Source organism: Trametes versicolor (assembly GCF_000271585.1).
Source record: "Trametes versicolor FP-101664 SS1 unplaced genomic scaffold TRAVEscaffold_4, whole genome shotgun sequence".
NCBI lineage: Eukaryota > Fungi > Basidiomycota > Agaricomycetes > Polyporales > Polyporaceae > Trametes > Trametes versicolor.
This window is the reverse complement of record NW_007360324.1, coordinates 2,054,638-2,069,874: the sequence shown is the minus strand read 5'-3', so window position 1 is coordinate 2,069,874 and position 15,237 is coordinate 2,054,638. Positions and strand designations below refer to the sequence as shown.

The 15,237-nt window shown below is 57.5% G+C and overlaps 7 protein-coding genes across 7 annotated transcripts; 6 read left to right on the top strand and 1 right to left on the bottom strand.

Moving 5' to 3' along the window:
• Nucleotides 1-72: 72 nt before the first annotated feature.
• Nucleotides 73-1,914, bottom strand: TRAVEDRAFT_64103 (malate dehydrogenase). The gene is made up of 10 exons (XM_008038723.1): nt 1,675-1,914; nt 1,561-1,616; nt 1,334-1,501; nt 1,270-1,277; nt 1,191-1,206; nt 993-1,141; nt 819-942; nt 444-761; nt 286-387; nt 73-231 (listed from the first exon to the last, which is right to left on the bottom strand). The coding sequence occupies exons 1-10, from the start codon at nt 1,703-1,705 to the stop codon at nt 199-201; spliced, it is 1,005 nt and encodes a 334-aa protein (XP_008036914.1). The 5' UTR covers nt 1,706-1,914; the 3' UTR covers nt 73-198.
• A 12-nt stretch (nt 1,915-1,926) lies between these two features.
• TRAVEDRAFT_146277 (ADP-ribose diphosphatase) lies at nt 1,927-3,285 on the top strand. Its single transcript, XM_008038722.1, has 9 exons — nt 1,927-2,058; nt 2,136-2,184; nt 2,250-2,301; nt 2,357-2,458; nt 2,518-2,529; nt 2,585-2,701; nt 2,755-2,898; nt 2,954-2,967; nt 3,015-3,285. Exons 1-9 carry the CDS (start codon nt 2,006-2,008, stop codon nt 3,084-3,086), a joined length of 615 nt encoding a protein of 204 aa, XP_008036913.1. The 5' UTR covers nt 1,927-2,005; the 3' UTR covers nt 3,087-3,285.
• A 199-nt stretch (nt 3,286-3,484) lies between these two features.
• TRAVEDRAFT_57849 (uncharacterized protein) lies at nt 3,485-5,356 on the top strand. Its single transcript, XM_008038291.1, has 2 exons — nt 3,485-5,048; nt 5,106-5,356. Exon 1 carries the CDS (start codon nt 3,574-3,576, stop codon nt 4,900-4,902), a length of 1,329 nt encoding a protein of 442 aa, XP_008036482.1. The 5' UTR covers nt 3,485-3,573; the 3' UTR covers nt 4,903-5,048; nt 5,106-5,356.
• On the top strand, nt 5,324-7,259 carry TRAVEDRAFT_165674 (uncharacterized protein). The gene is made up of 2 exons (XM_008038721.1): nt 5,324-5,373; nt 5,422-7,259. The coding sequence occupies exon 2, from the start codon at nt 5,448-5,450 to the stop codon at nt 6,705-6,707; it is 1,260 nt and encodes a 419-aa protein (XP_008036912.1). The 5' UTR covers nt 5,324-5,373; nt 5,422-5,447; the 3' UTR covers nt 6,708-7,259.
• Nucleotides 7,260-8,045: 786 nt separating this feature from the next.
• On the top strand, nt 8,046-9,350 carry TRAVEDRAFT_120727 (uncharacterized protein; the record flags this gene model as incomplete). Its single annotated transcript, XM_008038720.1, has 1 exon — nt 8,046-9,350. The coding sequence occupies one exon, from the start codon at nt 8,046-8,048 to the stop codon at nt 9,348-9,350; it is 1,305 nt and encodes a 434-aa protein (XP_008036911.1).
• A 1,284-nt stretch (nt 9,351-10,634) lies between these two features.
• On the top strand, nt 10,635-12,671 carry TRAVEDRAFT_165672 (uncharacterized protein). Its single transcript, XM_008038719.1, has 4 exons — nt 10,635-12,082; nt 12,134-12,156; nt 12,220-12,333; nt 12,388-12,671. The coding sequence occupies exons 1-3, from the start codon at nt 10,773-10,775 to the stop codon at nt 12,240-12,242; spliced, it is 1,356 nt and encodes a 451-aa protein (XP_008036910.1). The 5' UTR covers nt 10,635-10,772; the 3' UTR covers nt 12,243-12,333; nt 12,388-12,671.
• Nucleotides 12,672-12,972: 301 nt separating this feature from the next.
• TRAVEDRAFT_45923 (uncharacterized protein) lies at nt 12,973-14,859 on the top strand (the record flags this gene model as incomplete). Its single annotated transcript, XM_008038136.1, has 6 exons — nt 12,973-13,195; nt 13,259-13,330; nt 13,381-13,766; nt 13,827-14,585; nt 14,650-14,688; nt 14,752-14,859. 6 exons carry the CDS (start codon nt 12,973-12,975, stop codon nt 14,857-14,859), a joined length of 1,587 nt encoding a protein of 528 aa, XP_008036327.1.
• Nucleotides 14,860-15,237: the final 378 nt, after the last annotated feature.

Genomic DNA, 15,237 nt, shown 5'->3' with positions numbered 1-15,237 from the left:
AAGCAAACGACTGTGGTCCATTGGCAGGCAGGACACTGCTCCCGCTGCTTGGCAGGCATGCGCTGGTTACGGGCGAACGATAGGAGCAACATCGATGGGTGTCATTTCCTCTACGTGTACAGAGTTATCGAATACAAGTATTCCACATCTTCTCTTAGTCTTCCTTCCTGCAGCGACATACGGCATAATGATAGATGCTTAGAGCTTGGACGACTCGATGAACGAGACACCCTGTACAGAAAGACGTCAGTAAGCTATATGCTGACTATAACACAAACTGCGCACCTTCTCAATGCTGGCCTCAAGCTCCGGGATCGCAGCCTTGACGAGGGTCGATTCGTGGGGGGTGATCTTGCCGAGGCCGTGGATCGTAACAACACCCTCGGGCTATAGAGCACGCAATGTGAGTTTACTTCGCCACGCATATATCAGCCTGCACGTACCCCGAGCTCTACGGGCGAGGAGAAGTAGTCAAGATCCTTGCCGATCTCCTTCTTGAGCGCGTCGCCGCCCTCCTTATCCGCAGCGAGGTTGACGAACGTGGGCGCAACGATGCCCTTCTCGCCGTTGGCCGCGCGAATGACCTTGTATGCGAACTCCGCACCGGCGAACGCCATCGAGAGGGTCGCCGAGCCCGCGCCGTCCTTGGCCTTCACGACCTCGTCGCCACCGAACTGGATGCGGTTCGTGAGCTTGTCGAGCTCATCCTGGGCGAAGCCCGACGGCAACGGGTGCGACGACTGCGAGAGCAGGGGCACGATCTAGAAACGCGGCGGGTTAATGCGCGGGTTGCGATTGGCCCGATCGATGGTACGGACCGTGACACCGCTGTGGCCACCGACGACGGGGACGACGACCTTGTTCGCGAGGGAGAGGTCGCCGAGAATCTCAGAAACGAAGGTCGACGCGCGCACGACGTCCAGAGTGGTAACACCGAAGAGCCTGCGGGCCAATGTAAGTTCGTGAGATGCGCGAGATTGCGCGATACGCACCTCTTCGGGTCGAACACGCCGTGCTTCTTGAATACCTCGGCAACGATGGGAACGGTGGAGTTCACGGGGTTGGAGATAACAAGAACGAACGCCTTCGGCGCGGTCGTCGCAATACCGGTGGCCAGGTCGCGGACAATACCTGCGTTGATCTATACGTGTGTGAGCAGTGCTCTCCTCAAACAAGTGTAACGCAAGTACCTTGAAAAGATCATCTCTACGCGCAGTAACATGTTAGCTATCGTTCTCGATCCGTGACTGGGTTAATCAGAGCACGAACCTGGTCATCTACAAGGGATGGAAGGATGAGTTATGACCACTGGCACAGAGGGGGAAAGACATACGCCAGGCTTCCTGGGAACACCCGCGGGGATGACGACAATCTCTGCGCCAGCAAGGGCCTTCTTGAGGCCATCATCGGGGGGCAGGTAACCGACCACCTTGGCGGGGGTCGAGATGTGCGACAGATCGGCAGCAACACCGGGAGTGTTGACGATATCGAAGAGGCTCAACTACAGAGCGCGTGCGTAAGCATGTTATGCACCAAATGGCCTGCGTGTCCCGTTGCTACCTCTGTGATGAGGGGGTTGGTCTTGAGCAGGAGGGACAAGGGCTGTCCAATGCCGCCTGATCGAGACGGATTGAGCACATTTGCGGATGCACGGACGTGAATAAATGAGCATACCTGCAGCTCCGAGTACGACTGCCTTGACCATTGTGTATGCGATGCGAAAGATGAGGGAGAGATGGGATGGCGACGGGGAGAAGGCAAGCTGAGGCTGGGGACTTGGCGGACCCCGCAGGGTATATCTCCGCCCACGTGACCGCTACAGTCCCCGTGGGGCCTCCGCCCGGCCCGTTTTGGGTGCGGTGCGATTGGCTGCGTCCCCTCACTCCGGATTCCGAGGATGTCCTTGCTCTCTCCCCTCGTCCTGCGATCCACACCACACTCTCTTGCTCGCCGCCTGCTCAGACAAACCACTCGCACGATATACCTTCGCCCGCCGAATCCGACAATGTCCGAGTCCAAAGTTATCTCTGTCGAGGATCTCGCCACTTCGGAAGCAAAGTACGCTTCCGGTCCCGTGCATATGTTTTCCAATTCACGTTCCTGACCGTGACGGAATCCCGTGTTTCTCAATATAGGTGGGTCAAACTCAAGAAGTGCACCTACACAGATCCGACGGGCAAAGAGGCGCGTCACTACCGCCTGCAGAGCTCGGCCGAGCCGGGCGTGCTCGTGCTAATGACGTTCTACAGCGCCCTTGGGAGTTCGCGGAACGACCGACGCGGGCCTCCTCCGGCATTGACGGTTGGCGGATTGCTGCATCGTACTTGCACATGAAGTGCTCACGGCTCCATACCAGCTGTCGCCATCCTCGCGCTTCTCCGCTCTGAATCAAATGCATTTCCGCCCTCAACTATCATCATCGAGCAATTCCGGCCTCCCGTTGGTCACTACGTCATAGGTGTGTGATATGTGGTACGAATACCTGCGTATCGCCACTAAAAGTTTGTGCCCTCGCAGAACTCCCAGCAGGTCAGCTCTTCGATATGAAGGTTACGCCACAGTTGCGCTCAACATTCGGTAACAGGTCTCATTGGCGAGGGAGAAACGCCCGAAGACGCAGCTATTCGGGAACTCGAGGAAGAGACTGGCTTCCAGGCCGGTGGCGTAGTCGAGACTTCGCCGCTGCTGGTCTGCGACCCTGGTGCGGTGCATCGTTCGCAGCCTCATACGTACCGCCTCATCGCCGCTTCCCAGGGATGACAAACGCGAACATGAAGCTTATAACGGTTGACGTGCCCTTCTCTGACAAGCTTGAAATACCCGCACAGAAGTTGGACCCTGGAGAGTTCATCACCGTGCGCATAGTAGAGCTCGCGAAGTTGCGCGCCGAGTTCAAAGGTCTGCCGTGTCATCAATCCGCTGGAGGGCGTTGCTTACCTGCCCCTCTATTCAGAGTACGAGAAGAAGGTCAGCGGATTTTCGCTCCGTCTGGGTCAGTGCTAATTCGTCTACAGGGCTTTGTGATCGATGCTAGGCTCGACCACCTTGCGTCAGGTTTCGAACTCGCCGAGAAGCTCAGGCGATAGACATCGTAAGATTCATGCACTACGGACAAGCAGCCAGCGGGTGTATCATCACAACATGTACGTATAGGTATGTATACCAGAGGATTGCAGACATCAAGATGCGCCCCGTGCCGATGATAGATGTAAGACCATAAGCGCGTCTTTTTCAAGGACGCTTGTACTGTATGGAGCGAGCATTTGGGGTCGGCGACACCATCCCCAGACCACGGACGATCTCTCACCTCATAGTGCAGATAGCATCGATCTCCCAGGTACGTGTATATGCGGCTGTGTCAGTAGGGCCGGAGCTCCCGCAGCAGACACGGGTGCACTTCTCGACGACTTCTTGCCGTATCTCATCGCCTCTCAAGCGAGCGCCCATAAAGCTCTCCTAGGATCCCACTGAGCTGGACGTCGTCCTCATGTGCCAAGAGCATGGACAGCATAAATCTGTGTAGCCGAGGACGAGAGCCCCGCCCTCCAGGAGTCTCCTCCTTAGCTCGTTACTATGCCTCTCCAAGTCCCTCTTGCGAACGTGAACTTCTCACTCGACCCCACCCAGATTGCAGGCTTCCTTGGAGCAGATGCGGCTCTAGCGGCCATGATGCTTCCCCACATCCACGGCCAGCGAAAGTGGTGGGGGTGGTACAACTGTCCAGGCAGCTACTACCTCGCGAAACGATACGGACAACTCGCGCGGCTCAAGTTTTGGAGCCCCTCCTACCAATCATCCGCTGTGCCGCAGGACCTCGCTGACGAACTCACGGGTGTCATGGGGCCAACGTACACTGCCGCGCGCTCAGGTGCCACCCTCCAGTCCACGGGCCCGCTTGCCTCCATGCTCGTAGAGGAGTGCCGTGAATTGGAGTCAGTCGAGGTGGGAGGGCGGCACTCGGCCGTGATGGATGTGGCGATCGTCAAACTCAAGCGGGAACCCGAGGAGCTGGAGTATCCTAGGGTTCCACATACCCTCTCGAGGCGGTTGGCCATTCTCCCTATCTTGGTCACGATGGCCACGGGCATCGCCTGCTACCAGTATGGCGACTTCTACTCCGCTGCCGTCATCTTCTTCTCTGCCCTTTGCCACGGCATCGCCTGTCAAGTCATGGGGAACACCAAATTCACATACCAGCACCGCATCCCCCAACAGACGGCCAGGCTCGCGTCTGGTTGGCTCGAGGCCTCGCGCTCGTTCGTCGTGCTATGTGGGACGGAGGCCGCCGTGGCGCCCATCACGCGGGGCCGCTTCTCCCTTCAGTTCGACGAGTCGAAGGGACATGGTTCCAGGGAGCACCGCATCGTCACAGGATGCTCGATCCTCCTCGGGATACAGTTCCTCCTCCAGCTCCTCCTCGTCCCGCAGGGGGGCCTCTTTGGCCAGACGATGTTCATCGTGTCCGTCGTCGCCGCGTGGTTCTACCACCGTCTCGTCCTCGCGCAGGGAAAGGAGACCGTCGAGCGCCGTATCCTCATGTCGGACGTCCTCGGCAAGCCGACTATCGAGAAGTTCCGCTTCAATACCAGAACCGCCGCGGCGGTTTTCGCGGTGCTCGCGCTCCGGCCGTATATCGGCGAGGACGTCGAGGCGCGCCTTCAGGCGCTGCTCCCGAAAGATACGCCGGTATGGCAGCTGTGGCACAGGGTAGTGGCGCAGAAAATTACCCTTGGACAGCCGTTGCGGTTCGAGGAATGTGACTGGGAGTGGCAGAAGATGCGGGGTTTGTGGTTCGTGGAGGACAGCCTGCTCTTCGTAACCTTACTGAAGGACGCCGAGACCGCATACGCTGCCTACACCCAATACCTTCCGAAGACGGAGTTGTCGCGCCCCGCTGTGTAACAGGCTCACTTCTCGCATGGATCGCCATGTAGGGACCTTTCCACCTAGAGCTCCATCGTCCGTTTGTATACGGATAGCTGTCTGACTGTGGCGGCGCTGCCGCGCTTCGTGCACAGCCAAAATGTCATAACATAATGCTTCCTCGGGTACGCCCCCGTATTGCTATCCATATGCGTGGCAATTAACGACAGCCATCCCTGCAGAGACTTATCGATCTTCACATGGATGGATATCTGGATCGGAGCCAGGCCCAGGGAAGCCCAGGTTCCGTTGCCCTGCAATGACACGCCCGCACCGCCTGTGGTCTACGCAGATGTTCTGACCAGTCATCTGGCCTCCTGGGCGCTGCACAGGTTGAACCATAACGAGCTGCATATAACTCCCTTCGCGTCGCCCTTTTACTCACACACATCCTTGCGCTCGCCTATTCAGACAAGAACCCCATCCACTCCCTGCTACCCCCAACCACCTGTGAGTACATCGTTCCACGCGGCGACTGCGTATCCTGACACCCAACAGCACTCCCCTCCTTCCCAACTTCAGCAATGATGCCCTGCCAACAACAGATCATGGATATTCCTCTCGTCACTGCCGCCTTCTCCGGCTTCGTCGGCGGCGACGACGCTGCCTCCGCGCACATGACCTCCTACGTCTACGGCCGTCGTAGCGTCCCGAGTCTCTATAACTCCCCTGGTGTTTATGAAGTAGGAAAGCGCCTCCGCAACGTTGTGCAGTCCCGCTCGTGGGATGGACTTCACGGCGGTATCAGCGCCAGCCCCAATGCTCTAGCCCAGACGACGCTCACCCAGGGCGGACCCAAATTCGTAGCCTCGTTCTCCGGCACTACTATGCCGACGACTGGCGAAATCGCCCAGATCCTTGTCGACCACTGCAAGACGCAGCACATCGATGGCGTCGCTGAGGGTCGGGTCACCACCCCCTTCGCCGTGACCATCGCTGATCTTCACCATGCCCCTGCCACCGAGGCACACCCTACGCTGAAGGCCGCGGCGCCTTTCCTCCCCATCCTCGCCAGCATCGGTGCGTCCGCCGGATGTGCGTTCGTCGGGGACTGGCCCACGCTCTCCATGATCGTGCTCGGCATGGTGTGCAACGCCGCGACCTCGAGCGTGCTGCGCGCCGGTGATCTTACTTTCACTCGCCCCGCCTCTACTCCGGGTGCGCCGTCGGGTGACGGCTTCCTCGAGGCTGGAAATGAAATCGTCGTGCTCAAGGGTTCTGAGGGTGCGATCAGCAGCGTCACTCGCGGCCACTTCTCCCTCCGTTTCAAGAACGACAAGGCGCTCAACCGCCTGGGCGTCGCCGCCACTATGGCCACCCTCCAGTGCCTCGCGCAGCTCGTCGTCGTCCCCCAGGGTACCTTCATCGGACAGCTGTGCTTCCTGTTCACTGTCGCCATCGCGTTCCTCTACCACTCCCACATGGCTGCCGCAGAGAAGAAGGCTAAGGCCAAGGTCGTCCTCGAGGACCTCCTGGAGACCCCGTCCACCAGGCGCTTCAGCCTCGGCACCCGCGCTGCCATGGCCGTCTTCTTGATGCAGGTCCTGAAGCCCGCGAACATTGAGGAGCAGCTTGCGGCTCTCATTCCGAACAACACCCGTGTCTGGTCTGCATGGAGGCAGACGGTCGCTCGCAGGCTCCAGGAGGAGAAGCCGTCCTTCGATACCGGCCTCCCGCAGGAGGCCACGAGCTTCAATGCGGAGGAGTCCACCCTCATGCGCACCCTGCTCGGCGATGCCCAGGCTGCCGTCAATGTGTACGCCGCTGCTCGTGCTCGGTTCTAAAGTGCTCGGTGTGGTGAGCATCGTATCTGATTGACTACACCCGTGATGTCCGAGAGGCCCTATGAAAACCACCGGCGATACCTTGACTCTCCACCATGCATTCCCCCTCGACGTGCCTCGCTTATCAGTTTCTTGATGCTCCGTTAGACTTTCACTCCTGCTAACCCTCTTGTTCTCGACTGTATCCTTCTATGTACCCTGCCATATATCGCTTTTGCTCCTTTGTACTATTACTCGTCCTACGTTAACAGTTTCTAGTATCATACGGAGCCCGGGCCCAGAGCCAATATACCTCGCACCGTTACGGGCCCATTCTGCCCGCCTTCGCTCAACTGGGTCGCGGTACGGTATGCGGGTAAAGCTGTGCCGTTTTAGATTGGTACTGCGGGTTACGCCGTTGGGCCCGGAGAGGGAGCGATGCTTACATCAGTGCTTGGACTCGTATCGCGACGATGGAGAGGCTGCGGCGCTATGATAGAAGCTGGAGTGTGTACAACCGTATATGCACGCAGAATCTTGACCGCCCTACAGGAAATATTAGCTGCCTACAACACCCCACGTGCAGGTTCGGAAGACCCTTCGCAGCCTGTCGAGATGCAGGGGCAACATCCAGCCCAACTTGAACGAATCATGACCGCTCGAACGCTTTCCACCGGGCGTAGACGTCTTCCCTGCCAACGACTCTCTAAATTACCTGTTCGACGCTGCACTGCGAGCGTTATCGGGAGTTGCCCACACGCGTGTACAGCGTGGTGGCCGGTGTGTGCTATTTCCGCAGGTCAGTAGGTAGTCAGTCCACCACGCTGCAACCTACCTGTCAAATGGCGCCAACCTGACGCGGTTACGTGCAAACTTGAACCGTCCACAGCCTTCGCCACATAGAGCAGCGAACGAGCCCATTTGAAATCAGACTCCACGCACAGTGAATGCGACCACCCGCAATCCGTCGGACCACCCCATGCTTGATTCGCGTCTTGAACGGCAACTTGCCGCAGCGCGCCTGATCGGTCCTCCTAATGCTCTCCGCGTCCTCGACTTCTCAGCGGGGCAGCCTCTTCAGGCGATAACTTCTAGTACGCGCAAGATCATGCATATGGTTCGCGATGTGGTTGCTGGGGCTTCACTCACTTTCATATCGTCACAGCGCAGCTCCAGGGCATGTCGAAATGCTTGAGGATGCAGGCCTACAGCTCGCAACTGGATACGCCGCATGCGCCCATCGCATGGTCTTCACCCCTCTCGCGAAATACTTCATAAAGGTCCTAGAGTTACCAAGCCGTCACCAAATCATACCAGTCCAACCTCCTTGACCACTCACCTCTAATATCTTTCTGCACGATGACCGACTCATCCAATTCAAAGAGCGGGTTTGATCTCGACATCTCCGGCGTAGCTGGTTTCTTCGGAGGCGACGTCTCGGTTTCCGCGATGGCGACCGTCCACGTATACGAGGGGCGGAAGTGGCTGGGATGGTACAACCAGCCCGGGAGCTACGAGATCGCCAAGCGGTACGGCCAGCTCAGTCGCTCGCGCTTCTGGGACGCGCTCTACCCCGGTGCCAACGTCGACCCCGCGGTCCTCTTCGAATTCGACGGGAAGGAGGGGCCAAAGTTCACCGCTTCCCAGTCCGGAACGGTCTTGACCAAGACTACCCACGTCGCCCGTCTTTTTGCCGAGGAATGCAAGGATCTCTCAGTCAAATCGCTCACTCCACCGCCGGGGATGCGAACGACGACGCCAGGAACCGTAACCATCGCCAATCTCACGCACACCCCGCATGAGGAGGAGACTCCGCGGCAAGGACGGGACACAGCCAGCGCCCTCGCCTGTATCCCCATCCTCACCTCGATCGGCGCATGCGTAGGATGTGTCCTGATCCGCGAGTGGTACGCTTTCGCGTGCATCCTCATAGGCATCATCAGCAGCGGCTTGTCCTGCTTCGTGATCGGCATGGGCACCCTGAAGTTCAAGCATCCTGCTCCTGCGCCAGGCGCGCCCGCGGGAGATGGCGTCCTGAAAAGCGGAGGTACGGAGCTGGTCATCCTAAAGGGGGAGGAGGGCGCAGTCAACGCGATCACGAGAGGACAGTTCACCCTCGACTACAACAGCGCACCCGAATATCACACCATCGGCGTCTGCTCGATGTTCCTCACCCTGCAATTCGTCGCGCAACTCCTTCTCATCCCGCAGAGCGAACTGCACGGGCAGCTACTTTTCCTCGCCACTCTCTTCTGCTCTTGGGTATACAATTCCTACCTTTCGTCTTTGGACAGGGAGAACATCCAGCGGGCGATCCTCCGCGACCAAGTTCTGCAATTCAAGCCGGGCCAGCTTGAGAAGTACGAACTCGGGACTAGAACGGCGATGGTGACGTTCGCGCTGCTCACTCTCGCCCCTGCGAAGACGCAAGCTCTCAAGCGAGTGCTGGACGACTTGCTCCCGAACGACACCGACGTGTGGTGCTCGTGGAAGAATGAAGTGCTCCGCTGCATCGAATCCAACTTTCACGAGAGCATGGATTTCCAGTTCGAATTCGGTCTCCCCCCTGCTCTCACCGCCAACGATTCGGAAGTGAAACTCCTGAACACGCTCTACGCGGACGCATCGGCTGCTGCCGCCATGTACAACGCATACCGAAGGTGAGTCTCGGGATCCATTCTTATTGGTGACGCACCTCATTGACCGAATACTGTCATTCAAGGGGACGTACCACTGCGAGCCCACTGCCCAGTCGGTCCAACACCTTGGGTCCCGGGAGTAGGGCCAGTACCATCAGCCGGAAGTCTACAGGGTTTGGTTACTATGATCAGCAGGGCCCGTTGAGTGGGGCAACATACACAATGCTCGACGGTATGAGCTCTATGGACAATCTGCCATATGGTAAGTAGGCGGTCACCGATAGCTTGATGTATACCCAACGAAGGGAGAGCTGTGGCTTGCTCTCTATAGTCTTGTCTATGTTCAGTCTTCCCAATATTTATGTATCTGCATCCTCGTCACAAAATCCTCACGTAGCATGGCTGACTTGAGCCACCGTACGGACGACAGCACTGTCTTTAGGCTTGGGCTAAGCTTCGCCTCCGATTGCGCACTGGACGATCGGTTTGGTGCCGACTCGGAGCGTACGGCCTCCGTTCCCATTACTTGTCGACATCATCTGTTATGGTCGAGCTCAACTTCTTTGGAGATACGCCGAGTACCGCGAGGCGTAACATGAGCTTGAACAGCGGCCACTGAGTGCCACGCCGTGCGCGTCTTCGAACAAGGTTTAGCTATTGAAATGCAGTCGTAGCCGCCACGCATGTCAGCCGAAACTTCGAGTGCTCATTCTGATTCGGCAGTATATATAATTACTCACCAGCGTAAGCTGTTGGTCTCAAGGGTCGTGGCAAGAGGCTAAGCTGAGAGCAGGCGTCAGCGAGTCGAGCCGCGATGTTTGCCCTTGAGTACATGTCGACTCAGAATATTCAACAAGGTCGCAAGCTCCGTGTTTTTACGAAGGTCCATCATGGCGATGTCCCCATACTTTTTGATTTCGTGAATGTAATTAACCCTGGGAGCGGCTGGCTCAGGCACAGCGTATCTCCGACCCGCAGCGCCAAGCCTAAATGCACGAGGCACGGCGAGACTTGCATGGCATCGATCATGGCGTTCAATATCAATCCCTCAGCTCACGCCGTTATATTTTGGCATGGTCCCAGTTCATTGCTGGTCCTGCAGGAGAGTCGCGTGGAGGTGGGTGTCAAGCGAGCCAGATTAAGGGTGGTCAGGGGGAGGAAATTTGGGCCAAGGTGCGGCCGGGATGAAGACGGTGAGTAGGCCGCGGTGGCACGGGTTAGCGCGTACGACAGTCCGTTGATGTGATTCCAAAGTTCTCACCCGCTCGACCGGGGCAACGCTCATCTCTTTTTACACGAACTACCATGAGGCAGTCTGCCCAGCGGCAATGGTCGTTATATACGTCCTCGACATCTCCCCGACGTCGCACTCTCCCTCCTCCAACCTTGCTCGCCGTCCTGCTCGTCTAACCCTGCCAGTATACCCTCGTCGGCGAAGCTACATGCGATGATGATACCCACGATACCCTTGAAGGACTCGCAGTTCAACCTCGATATCTCCGGTGTCGCCGGTTTCTTCGGAGGCGACGTCGCCGTCTCAGCGATGGCGACCGTCCACATCTACCAGGGGAGGAGGTGGTTGGGGTGGTACAACTCGCCGGGGAGTTACGAGATCGCGAAGCGGTACGGGCAGCTGGGGCGATCACGGTTTTGGGACGGGCTCTACCCCGGAATCAACGTCGATCCCGCGGTCCTCTTCGAGCTCGACGGCATGCGGGGCCCCACATACCGCGGAGTGCATTCGGGCACCATCATTTCTAAGACTGGTCATCTCGCCCATCTGTTGTTCCAAGAATGCAAGGACATCCCGCAGGGCCTGGCCCTCGATGTTCCTCATCTCCTACCAAACAGAAAGACCAGACCCATTGCTGTCACCGTCGTCGATCTACGCCATACTCCCCTCTCAGAAGAACACCCTCGCTTGTTTCGGAACGCTACCAGCCCACTTGCCAGTTTGCCAATCCTAGCATCAGTCGCCACCAGCGTCGCCTGTGCGGTATACCGGGACTGGTTCTGCTTTTCCATGATCGTACTTGGCATGATCAGCAGCGGACTCTCTTGCTACGTCGTAGGCACAGGTCAGTTCACCTTCACTCATCCGACACATGCAGAAGGGGCGCCGCCTGGGGACGGTGTCTTGATGGCCGAAGAAGAAATCATCGTGCTGAGGGGGACGGAGGGCGCTGTAACACCAATCACGAGAGGACAGTTCTCGCTGAAGTTCACCAGCGAGCCGGAGTACCATAACATCGGGGCGTGCTCCATGTTATTGACCGCGCAATTCCTGGCGCAGCTGCTCCTTGTCCCCCAGGGCGAGATCTTCGGCCAGATCATGTTCCTCTGTTCCCTCGCTGTCTCATGGATGTACAACTCGTACCTTTCCTCCCTGGACAGGGAAAGCTTCCAAAGACGCATCCTCATGGAACAGATCCTGCATAACCCCGCCATGCACAAGTACAAGTTCGGTACAAGGACGTCTATGGCCGTCTACGTCCTCCTCGTTCTTTCGCCGGCCGAACCGGAAGCTCTGAGGAAGATCCTGAACGACCTCCTTCCAAACGAGACACAGGTTTGGAAGATTTGGAAGACGGAACTCATCGAGAAGGTCTGCAACCCTAAATACCGGGAACCACTACGGGTGGACCAGAGGCCGCCGCTCTTCCAATGTGATGTGGAGCACGGCTTGAAGCAGAGCGACATCAGCCTTCTGAGTACCTTGTACGGCGACGCCGAAACTGCGTTCCAGCAGTACTATCGGTGAGTGTCGCATTACAACTGATTTCTCCACGCTAATGGCCTGTCTTCCAGAGACAATGCGACGTCGATCGATTGTGCGTGACTATGCCGCCGACTAACGTTCTTGATATGCCCCAGAAGCTAATGTTTTATTATAGCGCGCTTCGAGGAGAAGCCATGATCACTTCTTTTCCTGGTAGCTGTCGCCTATCCTGCTCTCGTCCGACATTTGCCTTTGCTCCGACTGGAACTGCTGCTCGTCTTCTCAGGTCGTAAGTTATGTTTCGCTCGCCCTCTGATGGCGGGAGACTAAAAATCACTCTTAGGCTGGATCCTATCTTGCCAGCCACATACGCTGCTGTGCTTCAATCTGCCTGCGCTGTCCTGCATGGTCGCGTCCGATCTGGTACATCCTGTGGTCTCCGTCTCTTCGCACTCGAGTCCATACACTTACGAACATCGTCATTGCTCTCAATCACTCACGCCCACCATTCTGCTGTTGCTCAACGACCATTACACATACACCCCACGCATCTCGTACATAGACATCACGACCCCATACGTCCCTTCTGATCTACCTCCTTGGATATCCCCCTGTGCTTCCTCTGCTACCACCACGGCCTCTGTTCCCTTCTCCTGCTATCGATTCGGACTCGAATGTACTCAAGTTTACGAATTGCATGTACTTACATTGACGAACCGCTTTCATGAATGGCTGTCCACGTCCGCGTTGTACTTCCGAAGGCCTGGCCAATATTGTTAGCTGTCCTCACTCCGCCATCCATTAATGCGAGGAAAACATCCTACAAACCTGCGCGGCCCGGGGTACCGACTAGGATGAGGGACGCTTAGTCAGCCAAGTCGCGTCGCGTCAGTAAGCGCCCAAAACGCCGCTCCTCCTTCTATGCACCATGTCCACGCGGAAACACAAACGACGGCGCCTCGACACCGATGCCCAGCATCTCTTTGACGATGAAGTATCTCCACAAAAGCCTACTGCAGACGCGGAAGAGCTGGCGGAGCTAGAGCTGGCAAGGCTTGCGCAGGAACCCCACCCCGAAGTCGAGGAAGATGCCGAGGCGTCTGCGAAGGAGCGAGAAGTCTGGGATGCATTCAGAGAGGAACACTATGAATGTGCGTTTCACCACAGGCATGGGTCGCTCGCTTTCTGCGAGTCGCTTATAATCACCTTGCTAGTGCTCGAACAGCTCCCGCTGTCCCTGCATCGCGCATTCACGCTCATTCACGAGCTGGACCAGCAGGCGCAAGGTGAGTCGGATGTACACCCTTCGTGCTGTTCATACCATAACGCGCTCCAGACAACATAACGCATCTCGCGCCTGCGGTGCTCAAGTATGTCTCCCTGCGCAAAGCGCTCGCTGCCCCGGCCGAGCCGAAGCCAGACGCGCCCCAGGACTCCCCGGAAGCTAGCGACACGACTAACGGGAAGGTGGACGGAGCAAGCAACGTTTCCCTGACGAACGGGAAGCCCACGAACGGCTTCGCATCCTCTTCAGTCGCGGCTTCCACTCCCGGGCCGTCGAGCAAACGGCCTACTCCACCATCGACCTCGAGGTCTCTGGCGTCAGTCGTAGAGAACTCAACCTCGACGCGCGAGCTGCTCATTCACATCGCCCAGTCCTCCGAAGAAGTCACGAGGGCGTGTGCGGAGAAGGTGTACCTCGCCCAGCACGCATACGACCTCGTACGTTCTTACTCTCTTCCCTATCATCGCGGAACGCGTCTTGACCAGACGGTGCGTTAGGTTGACAGATATATCCGCGACCTTGACCGTGCCGTCAAGGAGCAGGAAGCCTCCGTAACCCTCGGTATGCGTGCAGGAACTCATCCGGCCTCCATCATCCTCCCGGAGGTAGTGGCTCCTGTCAGCAGTCGCGGACGGGTCGTTGCGACCCCACCACCTGTTTCAATGGTAGCACCTATACCTATCCTTGTCTCTTCTCCTGCCCCAGCGCCAGCGCCCACACCTGCTCCTATTGAGCTCCCAGAGGAACCAGAGGAGCCCGAAGAACCCGAGGATTCCGAGGAGCCCACAGTCGAACCCGTCGAAATCGAGGTGGACGTCGTTACGGATGAACCCATGGAAGAAGAGCCGCCACCACCTGAGCCACCCAAACAACCTGAATTACCTGAACTACCTGAGATACCCGAACCACCTGAACCACCTGAACTACCTGAACCACCGGCCCCCGAACCATCCATGGAAGCCGAAGCCGCGACCACCGAGCCAGCTCCACCTCCCTCGAAAGAGAAGAAAAAGGGCAAGAAGCGGAGGAAGGGTGCCGGACGACGGCAGACAGAGCAGGCGGAGGGAGAAGCAGCGGTCGCTCCCGCTCCTGATACGACAGAAGACGTGGACGTGGTCGCACTCGAGCCGGAGGCACAGCCGACGCTCACCCTGCGGATCCCCGCCCAGATCCTCCCGCACGCCGTGATCGACGACCTGCCGCCCGACCCGAACGAGCCCCGCTACTGCTTCTGCAACCAGGTCTCCTTCGGCGATGTGCGTCGTGCTGTGGTTTCGGGGACGGGGGACGTCGACTGACTTTCTTGATTCTACTACACAGATGATCGCATGCGACAATCCCACTTGTACGCGTGAATGGGTCAGTATTCTATCTCTGCACGGCGAGACCTAAATTGCTGACGGCTGGTTTGCTCCCATCCAGTTCCACATCGGCTGTGTCGGCCTCACGAAGATACCCAAGGGCAACTGGTACTGCCGGGAGTGCGCGGCGCTTCGAAAGCGGCCGAAGTCGCGGAAGCGGGCGCGTTGAGCTCGTCCTCCGCATATCCTTATCGACTCTATGTTTCTGCTCATGTCGGTCACTATCCCGGGCTCACCTCATGGTATACATGTACAACATGGGTATAGGTGTATAGATATACATCAGTAATGTAATAACTACTTAGTTGATGCAGTATACGGTCGTCGTCTCTAACGTGCGAGATGCCTAGAGAAATATCAATGGCCGCCTGACGCCAGGTGTCGCCCATACGTCTAGGCATGAAAGGCTATGCAGCTCTTAAGTATCGATATGAACACATCTAAGATAGTAAATCGTCTCGCTTCAATGACGCATTCGTCAGGGACACGCTTACTAGAACGCTATGTGCTTCGCGGTGGGCATGGGGTATGAATCCACTAATTATAT

Excerpts from the sequence above, each read along its gene's own strand:
- TRAVEDRAFT_165672 (XM_008038719.1), top strand. The coding sequence starts at position 10,773 with ATGATGATACCCACGATACCCTTGAAGGACTCGCAGTTCAACCTCGAT. Across the intron at positions 12,083-12,133 it reads GCGTTCCAGCAGTACTATCG|AGACAATGCGACGTCGATCG; the intron begins GTGAGTGTCGCA and ends CCTGTCTTCCAG. Across the intron at positions 12,157-12,219 it reads CAATGCGACGTCGATCGATT|CGCGCTTCGAGGAGAAGCCA; the intron begins GTGCGTGACTAT and ends GTTTTATTATAG.
- TRAVEDRAFT_165674 (XM_008038721.1), top strand. The coding sequence starts at position 5,448 with ATGATGCCCTGCCAACAACAGATCATGGATATTCCTCTCGTCACTGCC.
- TRAVEDRAFT_64103 (XM_008038723.1), bottom strand. The coding sequence starts at position 1,705 with ATGGTCAAGGCAGTCGTACTCGGAGCTGCAG. Across the intron at positions 762-818 it reads GTGGCCACAGCGGTGTCACG|ATCGTGCCCCTGCTCTCGCA; the intron begins GTCCGTACCATC and ends CCGCGTTTCTAG. Across the intron at positions 388-443 it reads CCTCGCCCGTAGAGCTCGGG|CCCGAGGGTGTTGTTACGAT; the intron begins GTACGTGCAGGC and ends CGTGCTCTATAG.
- TRAVEDRAFT_57849 (XM_008038291.1), top strand. The coding sequence starts at position 3,574 with ATGCCTCTCCAAGTCCCTCTTGCGAACGTGAACTTCTCACTCGACCCC.
- TRAVEDRAFT_146277 (XM_008038722.1), top strand. The coding sequence starts at position 2,006 with ATGTCCGAGTCCAAAGTTATCTCTGTCGAGGATCTCGCCACTTCGGAA. Across the intron at positions 2,185-2,249 it reads CAGATCCGACGGGCAAAGAG|CGCCCTTGGGAGTTCGCGGA; the intron begins GCGCGTCACTAC and ends GACGTTCTACAG. Across the intron at positions 2,302-2,356 it reads GGCCTCCTCCGGCATTGACG|CTGTCGCCATCCTCGCGCTT; the intron begins GTTGGCGGATTG and ends GCTCCATACCAG.